This window comes from Chironomus tepperi, unplaced genomic scaffold, assembly GCF_022539635.2.
Source record: "Chironomus tepperi strain 1889 unplaced genomic scaffold, CSIRO-AGI_Ctep_v1 contig_72, whole genome shotgun sequence".
NCBI lineage: Eukaryota > Metazoa > Arthropoda > Insecta > Diptera > Chironomidae > Chironomus > Chironomus tepperi.
Genome location: NW_027226194.1, coordinates 215 through 20558, shown reverse-complemented (window position 1 = coordinate 20558; position 20344 = coordinate 215). Strand labels below are relative to the sequence as shown.

General features: G+C 32.2%; 1 protein-coding gene across 1 annotated transcript; it reads left to right on the top strand.

Moving 5' to 3' along the window:
- Positions 1 to 299: 299 nt before the first annotated feature.
- On the top strand, positions 300 to 5745 carry LOC139100878 (protein trachealess-like; the record flags this gene model as incomplete). Its single annotated transcript, XM_070653641.1, has 8 exons — positions 300 to 475; positions 2263 to 2419; positions 2477 to 2601; positions 2712 to 2765; positions 2901 to 2997; positions 3610 to 3706; positions 3775 to 3881; positions 4073 to 5745. Coding segments are annotated over 8 exons (1886 nt in total), but the record flags the coding sequence as incomplete, so codon positions are not given.
- Positions 5746 to 20344: the final 14599 nt, after the last annotated feature.

The window sequence follows — 20344 nt, the reverse complement described above, 5'->3', positions numbered from 1 at the left end:
TTGAAACGACAATTCATTTTAATATCACCAGCATTTAATTTGAATAGTTTTAAATTTTTTGGCTTTAAAAATATCGTGACGCAAACGGAATACTAATTCATGTATAATTCAACACAAAAAAAAAAAAAAATGGTTTATTGACGGTGGCAATGGAAATTGCTTTACAAAGAATGGAAATATTACCATGAAAATCGCCATTTTGTATTCAATCCATTTCTTTAAATGGAATTTTTTTTGTTTTCTATTTTTTTTTTTTCTAATTTTAAACCAAATTTTTCTTTCTATTCCTTCATTAATAGGTATATCTGCCAATTCAGCAAGAAGAACAGCGGCTAGTTTGGCGATGGAACTGTTTGAGCAACATCAAGGAACACACATTTTACAATCACTTGATGGTTTTGCACTGGCGTTGGCTGCTGATGGACGATTTTTGTATATATCTGAAACTGTGTCGATTTATCTTGGATTGTCGCAGGTGTGGATAATGAATGTTTATGTTTTGAGTTTTAGAATTTTATTAGATTTTAATGACTTTTGGGGTTTATGGGATTTTATACTGAATTTGGCACAGAAATTGAAGCTTTTATGATTTTAAAGATGCAAATTGGAACAAATATTGAGGAAATTGTGCTTATTCGGTGCTAGAGTAGAAGTTTTATTATTTATTCAGCAAAACTCAAAAGTAGTGACTAGTATCCATACTATACTGACAAAATACATAACATTACTCGAAATCGAATTGACTTGGCATTTTTCATTCGACTTCAGGTCGGTTTTCGTATAATTTTTTGAGTCAAAAGACAGTAGATTTGATGCAATTTGTGATGTTTAAGCAGAATCTGAGATATCGAGCCATAAATAGTCGAATCTACCAGTGCGAGAGTAAGGCCTCATTGGCCGAGTGGCTAGGTAATGTGTCGAGTACCTGTGATACTCTATAGTGAAGAATAGAACCTACATTCTCATGAGCGACCAATCTTTTAATCATTATATAGAGTTTTGTTGAAGTGTCAAATAGTATCATCAAGTCTATTCGATTCAAAGAGTTTCAAATTGACTAGAATACTTGTAGTCAGCTCTAAATTTTGACATGGCATTCAGTTTCAAAATCACTGACATTATTACTGTTTAGTTAAAACTATACGCAAATCATGTCAAAGGAATGTTTCCCGACTTTAAGTTTGTTATCTAATTTTTTTTTGGCCATGGATCACAATTGATCTGTACGGCCAGCGAAGTAAGTAAGTATCTAATTTTTTGGCTATAAAGTCCATACTCTCACAGAATTCCCGCTTTGACAACTGCTTTGATACCTCATCCTCAGATTCATTTGTTAAGATCTTAAATTTTTAATAGAGTCGACTTATCTACACAAAAAACGAATTAATTTTGAGCTATGGGTTTCATTCAGCGATATCAGTATTTTTTGGATTTTCCCAACTTTTCTCTTAATTTTCTTTAAAACTTTGTCAAATCTGCCAGATTTTCCTAAGACACACCTTAAAATAAGTTCATAAAACTTCCCAAAATTTACTTTAGAAAACTTTAAATCTTTAACAAACTTTCCAAACAAATTTACGACCATTGGATTTAAAGATTTCAAGTATTCAGCCAGCAGTGAAACTTTATATCTACTCTAGCTTACTATCAGAAAATATACACACCTTAAAGCACCTGCAGAGACATTTCTCTCTACCAGATAATAATTCCTTCAACTATTTTTATGTTTTTCCCTTCCAACATGGACGAGAACATGTTTAGTTATTTTCAATTACATTCTCATCACGTCCACACATCTTTCTATCTCTCATCCACAAGAAAAAAAAAGTATAAAGGAAGAAAATAGAAAAAATGGGGAATGAGTTTTCGGGGTATTAAAGAGTAGAATAAAATCAATATCTTGATTTTACAGTTCATGGAAAGCTCTTACAATACAGTAATGCACAATTTCCTTCACAAATCATTGAATTCAATCAAGAAAGTCTCGAGTAACTTTCGTTTGACAAATAAATTAAGTGATTATTATTCATGCCCTCAACTACTTGACTTCCTTTTCGGTTTATTTTTATTTTCTTCTATCTTGGCTTTTTTGTGCCTTGTTTTTTTTTCGGAATATTTATCATATATGATTATTTTAAAATTTTATGCTAATTTTATTACAGCATGTACAATATGCTTTAAAAAAATTAAAATAAAATGCCGAGTGACTTGACATTGCCTGTAATTTATTACCATTTTATCTTTTATTCTTTGTCATTTTAGGTTGAAATGGCTGGCAGCAGTATATTTGATTATGTCCATCAAGGCGACCATGCTGAAGTTGCTGAACAGTTGGGATTGAGTTTAACTGGTCATTCACAAGGAATGTCATCGCCGTCATCATCCGATGAGGGATCACATGGGACAATGAATCCTGATGGTGATTATTAATTACTTTATATTGTGGATTTATGTCTAATTATTGTAAAATATTCAGTTTCATCCTCAATGTCCGTTCAATCAAATAACAAATATAAAGGATTTGAACGATCATTTTGTATACGAATGAAATCAACCCTCACAAAACGCGGATGTCAGTTTAAACAGTCGACTGGATATAGAGTAAGTACAAAAAATCGTCATCAAATCATTTTATAGTTTATATTTTTATATCCAACAAGAAAGAGCACAAAAATTCACCATCGTTATTGTATATTATAAATTACCTTTAGGACGTTTCGAATCCAAAGAATGCAAATGCCAAACCAAACAATGGTCATTACTCGGTATGTAATTGTTTGCAAGTGTGAATTCTTTAAGTTTTTTCTACATTAATTAAGTCATATCCAACGAGATTTTTTTAGTCAAATGAATTATTCTCATTCAAATATTTTATTCTTCTTTTGCTCGTCTAATTTCAGGTTGTATTGATACTTTGTCGACTGAGGCCACAATACTCATTCAATCATAATAAGAAGTCTCAGCCACAGCTATTGGGAATGGTTGCGTTGGCAATTGGTGAGTTTGAGTATTTTTTTGGAATATTTTTTGGTGTTTATGAGGTTTGGAATGTCTTGTTGTTTTGAATAATGGCAAATTACGAATGCCTGAATGGAACAACCTTGCGATTAGTATGCCTTAAATATTGTAGCCCGCACAGATTGATGTGGCTAATTTGATGCAAATATGAACTGGAAAAAGGTCATAATGTTGCCATCACGTTTCCCGTTAACGCGGAGATGAAGTGACACGTTTACTGCTCGGGACAATAGTCTTTGAATTTTTGGTACTTGCCAAAGAACTTAAAGTTCTGTCACAACGTCCGATCGACTTATTGCAGCTAGAGTTTACTGAATTCTCGATTGCGGTCCATTTTCGAAACTGCGATCGACCTTAACAGGTAAAGAAATAGCTTTTAGGTGGACAGAGTGGTATTTTGGTACAATAAAAGCATGTTCAATGTCTGTTAGGGCGAGACTACAAGTGAATTCTTCCCAGTCTTGGTCTCAAGCTCCCTCAATCGCAGCCTGTTCAACTCAAGACATTTGCCTTATATAAACCCAAACTTCCATTCCTTATGTGAGAATCTGAGCTCTATGTCCTAATTAACTCAATTTTATCTCCTTCCAGCCCTTCCACCACCATCAGTTCATGAGATACGACTAGAATGTGATATGTTTGTAACAAGAATTAACTTTGACTTCCGATTAGCTCATTGTGAGCCAAAGTAAGTTAACAACAATAAAACTTGATGATTTCGTGTATAATTCAACATATTTTGCTTTTGTCTTACAGAATAACGGAGGTTCTTGGATATTCCACAGACGAACTTGTTGGCGAAAGCCTTTACAACCTCTGCCATGGAGAAGATGCCGTGAAACTACGAAAATGTCATTCAGATTGTAAGTATTTGGGGTTTAGATTTATTATAGATTATTGTCATGGCTGGTAGTGCCAGAGAATAGCCTCTGTACCTGAGTTGTTAGGGATCAGACCAAATTCTCAATATTGCGAGGACTAAGGTTCAATTCCTTCCAAAAGCCAGCATCTGATAAGCAAATAATAATCCAATTCCATTTCCCTCTAATTTCAGTAATCGAAAAAGGTCAAGTCCTAACCCATTACTATAGAATTCTCAACAAAAATGGTGGATATACTTGGATACAAACATGTGCCACAATCGTATGCAATATTAAGAATAATGATGAACAGAATATAATTTGTGTAAACTATGTAATAAGTGCAAGAGAAAATACAAATGTTGTTATGGATCAGTGTCAACTTGAAATAATTAAACGTGAAATTCACGTGCCATCGCCAATTGATAAGGATGTTAAGCCATTACAAGATGTTAAAGATGAAATTCCATCAGTTAAAATTGAAACGCCAACACCTGAAATTAAAGCTGGAGCTTCACGAAAAACGACGCCAGAAGCAAAAGTTGAGGAACCGCCGACACGCGGACGGAAGAGAAAACCCAAGCCTGATAATCAGGATACAGTTAAGAAACAAAATTTACCACCAGCATCAACAATATTAAGTGATTCATCATCATGTAAGGAACAGGATCCGATAAAAGACCGAGCGGAGCCTTCAGTCAGAGATCTCGAGAATGCCATGTCTAAGCATCTTCCATCGCCATCATCGAATCATGCGACAGACTTTAGTACGAATTCTCTGCTCAAAACACAAGACAAAGAGTCATCGTGGAATTCAGCCTCAACATTTGAGCAACAGCAACCGCCTGTTATGCCTGCAAGTTCGCTACTCAAGCAACTGTACGCAAATCGTGAAAGTGTAATTAGAGCTGCTACACGTCCTAGTTACGTCTACTCAGATGGTGCTCTTCCGACTCCACCAGGCAGTGAATATCCTCCATCATCAAATGAAGGTTACCCAACGAACTATCCAGCAGTATCATATGCTTCCAATTCTGTAGAATATAATAACAATAACATGACACCGCCAGGTTCCGTATCACCCAGAGATCTCAGTAGTTTGGGTGCAAAAGGCGTACCAAATTACGATTATAATCATTATGCGCCATCAAATGAAACAACTGTCCTACAACTTCCATTAAAACCGCAACCTTATGCCATACACAATTATCCAGATGGACAGTATTTTACACATCATCCTGGATTTTGGTATCCGACACCTACTTAAGTTATTAATATGGCATAAATTTTCTCTTATGTACCCGATCGGCACAAGTTTAAATGGCAGTCCAATGGCTTCTAAGTGGCAATTTTTTTGGTAGTTAACATGAAGATTGTCACTTGGATGACTTAGGGCAGCCACTTGGACAGTCACTTTGAGCAAATGTGGCAGCAACTTGGACGACATGTGACAGTCATTTGGTTGTCATGTGACAACGACATTTGGCAGTCACTTGAACGACATTTGACAGTCACTTGGCTGCCATGCGACAGTCACTTGGTTGTCATTTGACAGCAACTTGGACGACATGAGGCATTCACTTGGACGACATTTGACAGTCACTAGGTTGCCATGTGACATTTACTTGGACGTTAAATGGCAATCACTTGGTTTCCATATGACAACAACTTAACCGACATGTGGCAGTCACTTGGCCGACATGTGGCAGTCACTTGGACGACATGAATAATTTGTGCTGATCGGGGTAGCTTCATGATTTTTATTTTTTTGTATAATTTAAATAAAACTCCTGTATAAATGAAAAATGCTATCAGTTATTTAACGCCAAAGTAAATATGAAGAGAAAAAAAAATTTTTAAAAAAAAAATACTCAAAATGCTCGTACATGCAACACGAATTTCTGTTTTTTGATACATATCCTTATAAAAAAACATTAATTAATTCCATAAGATATTTAAAAAAAAAATCAAAATTATTGAAAAAAATACTCTCTAAAATAATTTCTTGTGCAAATATAAAAAATTAGATAAGATTCAAGTTAGTATGAAAATATTAAGGAACGGCAGGTACCGGAAATCGGATCTGCTGATTCCACCTTTTTTCCTTATTTTTTTATGTTCTTAGTTTTTGTAAATAAATTTGATAATTTTTCTTTCAAGCTTATGAGTTAATTTACTATCGTTAAGGTTATTTAGACCAATGTATCTTTAAATTAAATTAATCATTGAATGATCAGCCATATTTGAAAATAATTGCATTAATATAAATTTTGAAAAATAAAAAGTTTTCAGGATAAAATAAATTTCACAATTGGTTGATGAATAAGACGATTAACTCATAACTTTTAAGAAGAATCGATAAATATGAATAAATTTTTAGCTAATAAAAAATACATGCATAAATGTTAAGATATGTGACATATAAGTATAACTTGCAGTTTTTAATGATTTTTAAGGATTTCAGTTTAAGATTTCAGTTAAAGATTCATAATAAAAATTGGGACAAACACCCAACTATCAACTTGATGGATCATCTGCATGATTTCTGACCTTTCAAGGAAAATAACGTGAATCAAGCCTCGATATTAGATCTGCATATGTAGGATCAAGTATACAATTCCTATCAAAATCTAGGATTTGAATATATTTAGGCTCTATTACACAATCTACAGTTAATAATGTACTTTCAGGTCTGTTTAATCAATATTACATTCCACTATGGGCCAGAAATGGATTTTTTTTCTAAAAATTATTTTCTTGGCTTTTTTGATAGTCCCTATTATGTTCTATATAACTGTAGTCAAAAAATTTTTCAAGTCGATACCTTGTGGGAGATATGGCATTTTGAAGTTAGTAAGTCGACCATTTTCATGTATCATTAAAATTGATCTCACCGATTACTGTATTGATGAATCTTTTTGAAATTTTTTTTGATTATTAGCTTAATATAGGTCCTTAATTTTGAGATATAAAAAATTTTCCCAGGCATCGGAAAATTATGTGAAAAACTTGATTTTCCTTGAAAACCACGAGGTCACAAAGCTTCCGTTTGTCTAGCTCATTCCTAGTGGAATTTTTTACTCTTAATTGTTCTTTATATTAAAGATAATATAATAATCAACAACTTTTGTGAAAATATTGTATAGTTTTGTCCACGTTCTGATAGTGAAAAAATAGCTTTTTCCTAAAAAAACTGCAATTTTTTGACAAAAATCGCTTCAGGGCTATAGATGGTAGTGGAATTTTATTTCAGATTTTGAAAGCTCTCTGTTACTACTATAAAACAAAGCAATAAAATAAGAGTGCGTTCTCTTGGCAAAAGGCACTTTTTTGGCTTTGAAAGTCACATGTCACGCACTTCTCATATAGAAAAAAATTCATAAAAATTCTAGATTTTATTAAAATTTAAAAATAATAGTCTAGATTCATAGATCTATTCAATACGCATATTTTGAGTATGAATATGTTATGGTTTGGTCCAGTTTTGTGGGCAAAATTTTAAAATTTCGATTTTCACTAAAATTTTTAAGAAAAAAAAATACTTTTTTTCTCGAACTCAATGAAACTTGTTCAAATTTTTTTTAAAAGTTGTATTTTTATGTGTTTACCAACTTTTGTTCAGCAACTTCTCATAAATATTTGATTTTTGGCCTAAAATTTTTAAAAAACTAAAAAAAATCCTAATTTTTGAGTATTTTTTGAACAAATGTTACAAAATCTTATCAAATATCAATTTTTAACATGAGATTATTGACTAACTTTATGTTTTCGAGGATGATCTTTCATTATCCGATGAGAAACTTATAGGTTTTCATATAAAAATGTTCTAAAAAATGACTTTAAGTAGTTCGAGCAAGGAGACCAAAATTTTTAAATTCATTTTTCCATAGCTAAAACTATTCAAATGACTTTAAAACTTTCTGAATTCATTTATTATTGTAATATTGACTAATTTATTGCTAGTTTTGGTAGTAACAACAGTTATATGATCGGATTTTGGTGACTAAAGAAACGAAAATTTCCAAAAAAATTTAGGATATTGTAAATCACGATTAAAATTGGTTTTAAGTATTACTTTGTTTATATTTAGTGCCTGTAATTTATCTGGTTGTGACAGAAATTATTGAAAAGTAAAAATGGTAAAACAAAACCAAAATTTATTGATCATAAAAAACTAAAAATTAATCAATTGATAACCATGCTTTTTAATGCTTTTTGACGCATTTTCGGAGTAGAACTTCTATCGAACTTGGTCCAAATTTAGTCAAAAATGATTTTTAAAAATGAAATTTGAGAAATTCAGTATATTTATGATTGCAATATTAAAAAAATTATTTGTTAAGATTTAAATGCAAAAATCAAAAAAATCCGATCATATAACTGTTGTTACTACCAAAACTAGCAATAAATTAGTCAATATTACAATAATAAATGAATTCAGAAAGTTTTAAAGTCATTTGAATAGTTTTAGCTATGGAAAAATGAATTTAAAAATTTTGGTCTCCTTGCTCGAACTACTTAAAGTCATTTTTTAGAACATTTTTATATGAAAACCTATAAGTTTCTCATCGGATAATGAAAGATCATCCTCGAAAACATAAAGTTAGTCAATAATCTCATGTTAAAAATTGATATTTGATAAGATTTTGTAACATTTGTTCAAAAAATACTCAAAAATTAGGATTTTTTTTAGTTTTTTAAAAATTTTAGGCCAAAAATCAAATATTTATGAGAAGTTGCTGAACAAAAGTTGGTAAACACATAAAAATACAACTTTTAAAAAAATTTGAACAAGTTTCATTGAGTTCGAGAAAAAAAGTATTTTTTTTTCTTAAAAATTTTAGTGAAAATCGAAATTTTAAAATTTTGCCCACAAAACTGGACCAAACCATAACATATTCATACTCAAAATATGCGTATTGAATAGATCTATGAATCTAGACTATTATTTTTAAATTTTAATAAAATCTAGAATTTTTATGAATTTTTTTCTATATGAGAAGTGCGTGACATGTGACTTTCAAAGCCAAAAAAGTGCCTTTTGCCAAGAGAACGCACTCTTATTTTATTGCTTTGTTTTATAGTAGTAACAGAGAGCTTTCAAAATCTGAAATAAAATTCCACTACCATCTATAGCCCTGAAGCGATTTTTGTCAAAAAATTGCAGTTTTTTTAGGAAAAAGCTATTTTTTCACTATCAGAACGTGGACAAAACTATACAATATTTTCACAAAAGTTGTTGATTATTATATTATCTTTAATATAAAGAACAATTAAGAGTAAAAAATTCCACTAGGAATGAGCTAGACAAACGGAAGCTTTGTGACCACGTGGTTTTCAAGGAAAATCAAGTTTTTCACATAATTTTCCGATGCCTGGGAAAATTTTTTATATCTCAAAATTAAGGACCTATATTAAGCTAATAATCAAAAAAAATTTCAAAAAGATTCATCAATACAGTAATCGGTGAGATCAATTTTAATGATACATGAAAATGGTCGACTTACTAACTTCAAAATGCCATATCTCCCACAAGGTATCGACTTGAAAAATTTTTTGACTACAGTTATATAGAACATAATAGGGACTATCAAAAAAGCCAAGAAAATAATTTTTAGAAAAAAAATCCATTTCTGGCCCATAGTGGCATTCGTAAGTTAATGTAGCTCTTGTTCCTGACTCGTTCATTAATTTACCTTGAAAATCAATTTCGGCTTGCTCTCGTACGTTCTCAAGTGGACAAGCATAAACTGGACATTAACAAGCTAGCACTTGATTAGCACTAAAGTATTTTTGATCAATTGGGGATTAAGCAGTTGATGTATCTAAACTTCTGAAAAAGGATCAATGAAGAAATTGTAGGAATTGAACCGACGTTTTCGAGTAAGCTTCTTCTTAGTAAATTTGTTCCAAGTGCTTTGCAAATAACTCCAAAGAGACACTAACTTCCATAAATGCCCCTAAACTATGGTAAAACAGATTGCAGAATACATTACAGTACCTTTTCATCTTTCTTGACCATAAACTGAAAGCAGCTAGCGATAGAGCCAGTTTTCGACACCAACTAAGAGAGCTCATTGTTCATCTGTACGACCAACAAAGTAAGTAAGCATATTAACCTCAGTCTTATTGAAAACTGAGTTTTTGCTTGCTTTTTAAATAAAATAAGTAAATCACACTCATCATTTCACAGTTTCCATATATTCAAATCAGAACACCACAAATGTTCCACATCAAAACATTTGAACCGTTCCCGAAAATCCCTTCAAAAATATAAAATACGTTGCAACATTCACAGCATCCGTAAAACATTCTATATCAAATTTCCTGCAGCTACAATTTGTATTTTTGCAACTTCCATTCACATTATAATCTGTGAATTGTGAATCATCACAAAAAATCACAAACAATTTAAAAAAAAATCATGCACTTTTCCAACACATTATCACATGCTAGGCTGTATGTTTAATACCAGAGAAATACTGAGAGATCCCTCTGTGCATAAACATTAATATATTTTGATGAACACAAAAATAAAATCTTCTCTTTTCAAAAAAATAAAAAAAGAATACACAACAATAAAGATCAGTATTTTTTAGAATGTCGTTTAGTTCAGTTGAAATCTACCTTCATTACAGATCAATATAAAGACAGAGAAATTGAGTTTTTTGTTGTTTTAATGTGTAAAATTGAGTTTATGCGATAATTTCTCTATAATGTTATAAAACTGAAATACTTTTTATTGACTTTAATTGGTTGAATTATAAGATAATAATAGATTGCAATTGTGAGATCTTCTTTTATCATCAAAAAAAGACACAAAAAGACGTCTTTAAAGTGTGAAATACAAACAATTACAAATTAGTTTGTTAATATATCACTTGTATAAATAATTCAATTTTGTTTATTTAAATGATATCTACAATATGTATCCAATGATATAAGCGAGATATCAATAGCAGCTATAGTGAATATACATGACAGCAGCTTGATTTTTTATGACAACTAGTGTATCGGGTAGAAACCCAATGCGGATATATTCACACCGTCCACTAAAAGTCTCGCGGGTAGGCCAAGCTTCGCTTGGCGAATGTTTGAGGGATCAAGCTCCAGCGGGTAGGCCAAGCTTCGCTTGGCACATGTTTGAGGGATCAAGCTCCAGCGGGTAGGCCAAGCTTCGCTTGGCGAATGTTTGAGGGATCAAGCTTCAGCGGGTAGGCCAAGCTTCGCTTGGCACATGTTTGAGGGTTCAAGCTCCAGCGGGTAGGCCAAGCTTCGCTTGGCACACATTTGAGGGATCAAGCTCCAGCGAGTAGGCCAAGCTTCGCTTGGCGAATGTTTGAGGGATCAAGCTCCAGCGAGTAGGCCAAGCTTCGCTTGACTAATGTTTGAGGTATCAGGCTCCAGTGGGTAGGCCAAGCTTCGCTTGGCACATGTTTGAGGGATCAAGCTCCAGCGGGTAGACCAAGCTTCGCTTGATGAATGTTTGAGGGATCAAGCTCCAGCGGGTAGGCCAAGCTTCGCTTGGCTAATGTTTGAGGGATCAAGCTCCAGCGGGTAGGCCAAGCTTCGCTTGGCACATGTTTGAGGGATCAAGCTCCAGCGGGTAGACCAAGCTTCGCTTGGTGAATGTTTGAGGGATCAAGCTCCAGCAGGTAGGCCAAGCTTCGCTTGGCACATGTTTGAGGAATCAGGCTCCAGCGGGTAGGCCAAGCTTCGCTTGGCAAATGTTTGAGGAATCAGGCTCCAGCGGGTAGGCCAAGCTTCGCTTGGCGAATGTTTGAGGGATCAGGCTCCAGCGAGTAGGCTTTAAATATTTTCGTAATTTCAATACAACGTTCAAAAATTCAAAAAATCGTAATAAACATTGATTTTGAAATTTTGTATGAAAACGAAAGTTTTTTGCTTTTTTAGAAGCAACGGCTGTTCCTGCCATGCCCAAAATCTAATCAGCTCTTCTATAGAGCAGCACGGATCGATTGCAAAAAACTAGAAGTCTCTACGATGTCTGGTTATTGAGATTTCTTGCTGATTAACTTGTTTGCTTGCTTACAGAAAGCGAATTTTTCGATTTTCTTAGCAATGCCTCAACCGATTTCAAATCTGTTTTTTGATTATGATGAGGAATTCCAGGCACAAACTTTTTGCGATAGAACAAAACTTGCCATTATGCTTAGTTTTGCTGAAAAATCCAAAAAACTAATTTTTCAATCTGAACAAATTCAATACATTCACACGTGAAAACGGTGTGAATATAAAAATAAAATTACAAAAGTACATGTTCGTTCTTATCGTGTCACAACAGCGCATTTATGTCACAGCGATTAGTAATTGATTGATAAACAAATGCGAATCAAGTCACTTTTCCAATCAAAAAATCTGGTTCCGACCAAGATCCAGACGATCCAAGTCACTTTCCGGCTTTTAAAACAAGATCCAGTAAAGTCCAAATCACTTCCCAGATTTAAAAATTACATCCAGAAAGGTCCAAGTCATTTCCCGGACTTAAAATCCAAGTCACTAACCCGACACAAGATCTAGTAAGGTCCAAATCACTTCTCCGACCATAAAAACCAGATCCAGTAAGGTTCAAGTAACTTCCTCGACATACAAAACAAGATCCAGAAGGTCCAAGTCACATTTCTCAGACCTAAAAACAAGATCCACTAAAAGTCCAAATTGCCATACTACAAATTTATGAATTTTATCATTTAACGGATTTTCATAATTCAAAACCTCTTAACGGTTACGACAAATTAAAATTTAATCGACAATTTCAAATTAAACACTATGAAAACATTAAGAAACATTGTAAAACAATGAAAACTACTGCAAAGCAATAAAAATACATGCAATTTTTGTTTACCAGAATAAAAATTTGTAAATTTTAGTATTTAAGCGTAAGTTTGAAACCTTGAAATGCCTGACGACGACTGATTCAGACTTTGAGATCAATAGCAACGTGTTTATATGGGTTTCATGGCTATCGATAGTTTAACAAGTTGAACCCGCCAGAACTCCTGTTCAAACCTAAACCTACAGTTTATATTGGAATCCGAATCCACTTCCTTTAGCTTTCAGTAGCTTTCAAAGGGAGACTGTGAGCCTCGTTTCCACTACATTTGATTCAAAAAAGGACATGTGTAAAATTTCCCATGCCGCGGCTCGAACCCATGATAGCTGGGTTGTTGTAATCCAGTTGTTGCCGAAGTACTAAACCATTTCGCCACCGAGCCACTTCGCCTCATGCAATAACTTTTTGAAATTAAGCTATTCAAACAAACTAAAGTTCTCTACGATGTTTGATTGCTTTAGAGTTGCTTGAAATCTCAGAATCCAGCCAAACGAACAAAGTGATTTATAAAGCCACCTTTACTGAAAAAAGTTGCGCTAAAAAAGCATATATTTCGTTCAATTTTTTGTTTTTAGTTATTTAGTGATTTAACCGTACAATATCCATCTAAGTGTTCATATACATATATTTTTATATCATAATTTGTTAATATCATGGGGAAGCACACCAGCACAAATCAAAAAAATATTTGTGAAGCACATGATAGTGAGATGAAAGTATTAATCGACAAGTGTAATGTATGTCAATCGAATTTGAATAGTATAGAGCATGGGAAATATTGCAGTCATCATCATCATTCGCTGCATGGTAAGAACTTCTTCTTGTTTTTTTGTGTAGTTTCATTTGTTGCTACACTTATTTACTTCCGCGAATTTTAATTGATTAACTTTTAATGCTGTACATGCCATCTTGCCTTTCTTTGTGTTCACTGTCTCAATTATGAATTATTTCTTTTAAATTAGTAAGTGACGTGAACTCGTCTTAATGACCCCATACATTCCGGACCACATGTCTGTGTCTATACACTGTGTTAATTTGAATAATAATAATCAGCATTAAAAGATTATGAAAATATATAAAAATTTGTATTGTACACATGAAGTTATCTCTCGGACGAACCTTCTAATCAAGAATTTAAGCGCCATACATTTGTTTTATGTTTTGACAAAAATGTTTTTTGGCATACGACAAGGAAAGTTCAAAAAGGCACGGCGAGGATATTTTCAAGATAACAAGAGAGTTTGCATTTTGTTTAGTGTCTGTTGAACTGATTGCAAGTATATTTTTCTGAAAATGTGGAGAAATGTTGATTTTTCCTTACTAATCAGCATATTTTGAGATAATCAGTGAATTTTGAGAAAGTTAAAGTAACTCTGACGGCATTGTGACGGCTGATTTCAGTCCATTTTTTGTGATTTGTCGCATTGTGCTGCTAAAAAAGGTCAATAATTTGTTAGATTGAGTAGTCATAACTCAGATTTAGCATGGAACTGAAGTGCATTGTGTAAAATTAATGAAAACTTTCTAGTTTGATGTCCCTAAAATTGATTGGTTTTTACCTAACGTTATGGACTATCAAATCATCGTCTTTATTGTACCAATTGTAGCCCTTGCTTAACCTCGTAGCTTCCAAGCAGCTTCATCCCAATTTCCCAAGATGTAGTCATTCACCTAACTTCTCACACCACTAAACTGAACGTTATGCCATTCCATATTAAGCTAAAAAATTCATCAAAACTCTCTTAATCAACTTCGTGGAACTTCGACCAAAATTCCACAAAATTTTTTAATTGCCATTCACTTATCGCTTATTTGTAGCGACAATTGTTTTCGAAAATAAAAAAAACAAGTCTCAAAAATTAATGAATTATTTAGCCGGCATCTGTAGATTCCCCTCACATTCGCATGAATGAAAAATGGAATGCATGTATAAAGTTGGAATCACGATATTACTCAGCACTATTCAATTCATTCGTGAAATTTAGTTTGAAATAAGAACTATAAGTATTAAACATATATCGTCCATTATCTCCAATAAAAATACACGTAAACGACAATCTTATTATGTCGTTAAGAATCAACTCGTTGTCGTCGACAGTCAATTTTTTTTTATTTTATTCTTTTCTTTTTGATAAAAGAGGCTTAAAAGATCACACATTCGTTATTGTTATTGTTGTTGTTATTTCAAACTGTATGTATGTACACAAAACAAAAAATGTGAAGGCTTGATAAAGTGAATATATAGAAATATATAGTAGGAAGAAATTTTGTTTTATCAGCATTCTTATTAACGACAATTGGACAATACAATACAATGCCATAAGTACAGACTGGCGTTGTAAGGATCTTCCTTTTATATATGTTTATGTTTGTTCGTCTTGAAGTGGATTCACTTGAATGCAGTTAAATTAATAAACAAACATCAACATTGTTAAGTTTATGAATGAGAAGCACTTAGAGCAGTGGTGGGTAACCTGTGTAACCTGTGTAAAACAGGCAAAAAACGTTCAAATTTTTGATAATTTATATTGTTTTGTAAGAAAACCAAAATCGTACAAATTATCAAGAATTTGTATGGCTTTTACCTGTTACAGGTACCTGTTTTGCTACTCTGGTGGTGGGCAACCTGTGTACCGCGGCACACTATTGAGTGAACAGCAATGCATTAGAACTTGTCATCAACTGGACATCAACTTGCCATCAACTAGTTATGCCGTATTTTAGTCCACTCAAGATTAAAACATACCTTTGGTTCCTCTTGTTAGGCTCTTGGATGTTGAAAGGTGCTGTAAACTGTAAAATGCACCATATGCCGAATGAATTCGGCACTCGGAATTAGTGTGACGTGTTAAACAATTTTGGAAGTGTCAAGAACCGCATAAAATGTAAGGTTTTAGTCGAGGCTAACCACCAAGATATGCCGCAGCACACATATTCTCTTGTAATCTTCTTTGTACAGTTAAGCTTTAAATATAGCAAGTTGTACTAACTTCTATACCTAACCTACATGCGAGGAGTCTCAGTAAGCTTTTCTAACCATTCTTTAAAGTACTTAACCCGGCACAGCTTCCAATGCCAGCGGTGTTCTTAGTGAAAAAAGCAAGCACGACAGGAAGGATGAATAACTCGACGTTTGGTCAGCCACCGAGTCAGATCGACATTCTCCCCAATTCCCCAAAGCACACAGATTGCCCACCACTGACTTAGAGTGTGTAAGAAAAGTCACAAATGACGATGGGAAAATCCTTTATAATCTTACCTTTTCCACACGGCTTGTGTATTCATATTTAATAAATCACATACAGACACAAATGAATATGCACAATTCCCATTGTTTTGTGATTTTGATATGCTGAACATACTTGAGAGAGAAAAAAACTTCCATGAGCTTAAATTGCCTTAAGCTTAGCCATCTGATTATGACAGCTCATACAAAATTTTCATTGTGGTGGTTCTTTGTGCTTTACTTTTTAGTTTATTAGTGAATAACTTTACATAAAAGATTCATTGTTTTGAGTTTAGGTATTTGAACTATCACATTGCAATGTTTAGAGAATTATTTAGATAACAATTCGTACTTCTTGCTATTCATTTGCTAATTCTAAAGTTAAATGAAAGGGAAATCTTTAGAATTTCGTTGTTTGATGTAAAGTCATAAAAGTGAGAATGCTTAAATGTGCTAATTAAAAGAGATGTCGTGAGGTTCTTCTGAAAATTATGCAAAAACATAATAATAGGCATCAATATTTAGATAGATTAGTGTGGTGATCCAAGGATTTTATATAAAAAAGTCTATTTATGTCAACTCTACTCCATATGAAATCCGTGCATGATATTCATGATTTTGATTTGATGCAGTTCGATGTTCCGAATTTTTCACAAAATTTTCTTAAATGTCTCGATTTTTTACTAAAGAACACAAATTTCAGTTCTCACAAATTTCAAAAAATTCCGAAAATTCGCAAACGTGTATGATTATCTAGAGTTAGTTCTTAAGAATTTCGAATGAATTTTGGAAAATTTTCCAGAAACCATAAATGCTTTTACTGTTTATGATGACTTTTATATGGAAATGTTAGAGTATTTTAGGTATGTTGCTAAATTGTTTGTGATGTATCCATGATTACTTTTCTAGTGATCAATTAGGGTTTGCCAAAATTAGATGCACAAAGATACAGAAAACTGCAGGTCTGCAGCAGGCCTGGGTGAACCCTATGATCAAGTATGTAGGATTTCTGAGCAGCTAGTGTCTTCATAACTGTAGTTTTGCAGATTCCTGAAAAATATGAAATTTTTAAATTCTTAATCATTTTTAAAACTTAATTTTCAAAATTTTCTGATTATAAGAAATGAGTTTTCTGCAGTCAGAAACTCTGCACATGTATAATAAGATGAAGATACTAGATCATCCTAAAACATACATAATTTCAGAATCACTATCCTAGTGAAAATGAACTCTCAAAAATTGATTACTCCACACTTACTATAATAATCTATTGCATTAAACTTGTTGAAACAAGGAAGTTTTGTTTTGTTTTCGAGCACATGTAATGTCTTAAAATTTACTCACTTCCTCACAATTTAGTAAAATTATTTGATTCAATATTAGAGCAATTTGTTTAGCAGTTCCACATATGTATATGGATGAAAAATACAACAAGAAAAGAAGAGTTCTTGAAAATCATAATCTTTACGTGCTGCATTTGGCATTTAAATTTGAAGATGTAGGTCAGTTATGTGAATGGAAATGAAATTTATTAAAGATTTTATCAATTTTCTTCTTGGAAAAATCATTTTATTGAAACTGGATAGGAATTTCCAAGAATGTTTTAAAAATATTAAAAATTTAAATTTCAAAGAATTTTGAAAATTTCAAAAAAGATGCAAATTTTTTTTTAAAATTCACAAAATAAATTCTAAATCTCCTTCAAAAAGATTAGAAAATAAAATTTACGCGTGTACAATTCACAACTTCTCAATTGTCATAAATTTTCAACATGAGTGATATTTTATGGTCTATAAAAATAAAGATGATTAGGCTACGCAAGATTACATGACAGATGATCTATAATTTCATAAACTCTTGAACTTTTTTGATGAAATAAATTTAATTCGTTATAGATTTTAGTTTGTTATTTGTTTCAATTGGTTTTGACAATTATAGAGTATTACTTAGTTAAGCAATTCCAGGGTCGCAGTTGGGGAGAGTTTTGGGAGTTCTCAATCTCTTTTTGGAAAAAGAATCTTACATTTGCAAGAGTTTTTTATGAAGGAAATTCCAAAACAACTCTAAATTGTTGAAGTCCATGCACATCTTGCATTTCTTAAGAAATGTCTTAAGAAATTTCTTAGTCAATTTATGCATATTATTTAGAATGATTTTCAAAGGATTAAATGCTAGGAATTGTCCTAAACTGCATGAAGATGGCCAAATTTTGGACATTTTCCTTTTAATAACTACTTTTAATCCTCTAAAATTCATAGAATACCGAAAATTGGGCACAGTCGATTTTTTGATCAGCTGTACTCTACTGCTTGCTCAATCCGAAACAAATCAAGCATATTATCAGCCTAATGATCAGAATTATATATAATTTATCCTTTAAATTAACGACATCTCCAAATTGCAGTCAGTAGTACTTTACGATGTATTAAATTATAAAATTTATTTAATTCAACTAAAATATATTGAATAATTTCGTGGAACTTTTCTATTATTCAAATGTATTTGAGAGCGAAATTCTTAATGAAAAGTTATTCGATATGAAAGACGAAGTTATTCTTTTAATTAATTCTTCAAGACACTTTTATAGAAATTTCATTTTTACCTTTTGAGGATACAAATTAAAGTGTTTTTTTTTTTTTCACAGAATTTTTGCGCATGCAAAATTTTAATTTTCTTAGAAATTATTCTATTTGAATCGAATTTGACCTTAACTTGGTTACTACACGTAGAGTGTACGAGCGACACAAAGTAAACTTATCGTATTCTGAACTCTGTGTTGATGGCTTCTAAATGAACTCTTCTGTCGGAATCTCTTCTGTCAGGGATCATTCACTTATTATGTTTGCTTTTTGGGAGGGAAGGGGGATTTTCGATTTAGTAGCTGCTTAACGTAATTTGTGACCGACTCCATAGAGAACTAGAGTAGATGGCACAAAAGTGTTAATTTAAATAATTTTCAGAATATTAAAGAATATAGGAGAATAAAATATATTTAAGGAATCGAGTAGCAAGGTCATTTAAGAATTTCAATGAAAAACACTGAAGGTCAAGCCCTTAAAAGCCATGTAAAATCCTTGAATAGTAAAAAAAATAATTCAACGTTGTCATTTTCTCTATTAACATTGTAATTCACGAATCACAAAGAATAAAAAGAGTTATCATCCCAAACCAGCATATCTCACATTAATCCGTTAAAAACTTAATTCAACCTTCTAATTGTGTCCCGCATGATTATTTATACCAGATACATGTGAATCCTTGCTTTAAAAAATTTCCAAATTAAAATTAAACAAAAGTTAAACAAACAATTCAGATGCATTTTGAAAAGAGCAAAAAGAGAAAATTTTGAAAATATTTTGAACAAATATGAAAAAAAAACGAAATACGGAGCAACATATGTACATCCAAATTAAATTATCACATGAAAAATATGAGAAAAATAGATTTTCTCTCACATCATTAAAGAAGTTTAGGTCAATTTAAATACAATTGCGACGACAAAAACATCACGTGAAAAATTAGAATAAAATTATCAAGTATGATCATCATCGGTAGCATCATCGACTTGGGTCATTATATGAACAAAAAAAATTATGGCGGCGCGATATAAAAGTAAATGTTGAACGTGAGAATCCAAAAAGACACAACAAATCGTTCTGTGCTTGTATTAACTGTAAATACGAGAAATTGAGAAAAGAAACGTAAAGCTTTTCACACCACAGGGAGGAAAGCAAGCAAAAAAAATAACAGATTCTATATATCTCGTGAAGCACACGAGAACTCAACAAACGATACAATTTCGGTTTTCTTGCTGATGTGGGTATAATATAGCAGCACACAACCTATTAAAAAACAGTTACCTCGGAAACTCGTGACGGATGAATCGAGTAAAAAAAATAGTGAAGGAAAATTTTAATGGAAAAATAATAAATAAAAACTGAATAAAATAATTTTTATGGATAATAAAGATTATCAAGTATAAGTGCGACCAAAATTCATAAAATGGATAATTTGAATCAAAAGAAATAAATTTATAAATATAAATAAAATTGTGAGTTCATATTATAAAAATATACAAAAAAAAATAAGAATAATATTAAAGTTCATGTGCATATAAATAAATCAGATTTACAATTTAAATGAGAGATATGTCACTGAATACCTTGTTGTCATGACACACTACGGAAAGATGAAAATGAATTTTTTTCGCCAGCAATTAATGTTTATTTCACCAAACATGAGGAAACTTTACAGACAAAAAAAAAAGCTTGAGTGATTTTTTTTTTTTGGAAAAAAAAGAAAGGAATTCCTCAAATCTTCTCTAAATAATGAACTAAAAAACTTAAAAAGATAAAAATCTTTCGATTTGTTTTCCGTCCTCTTTCT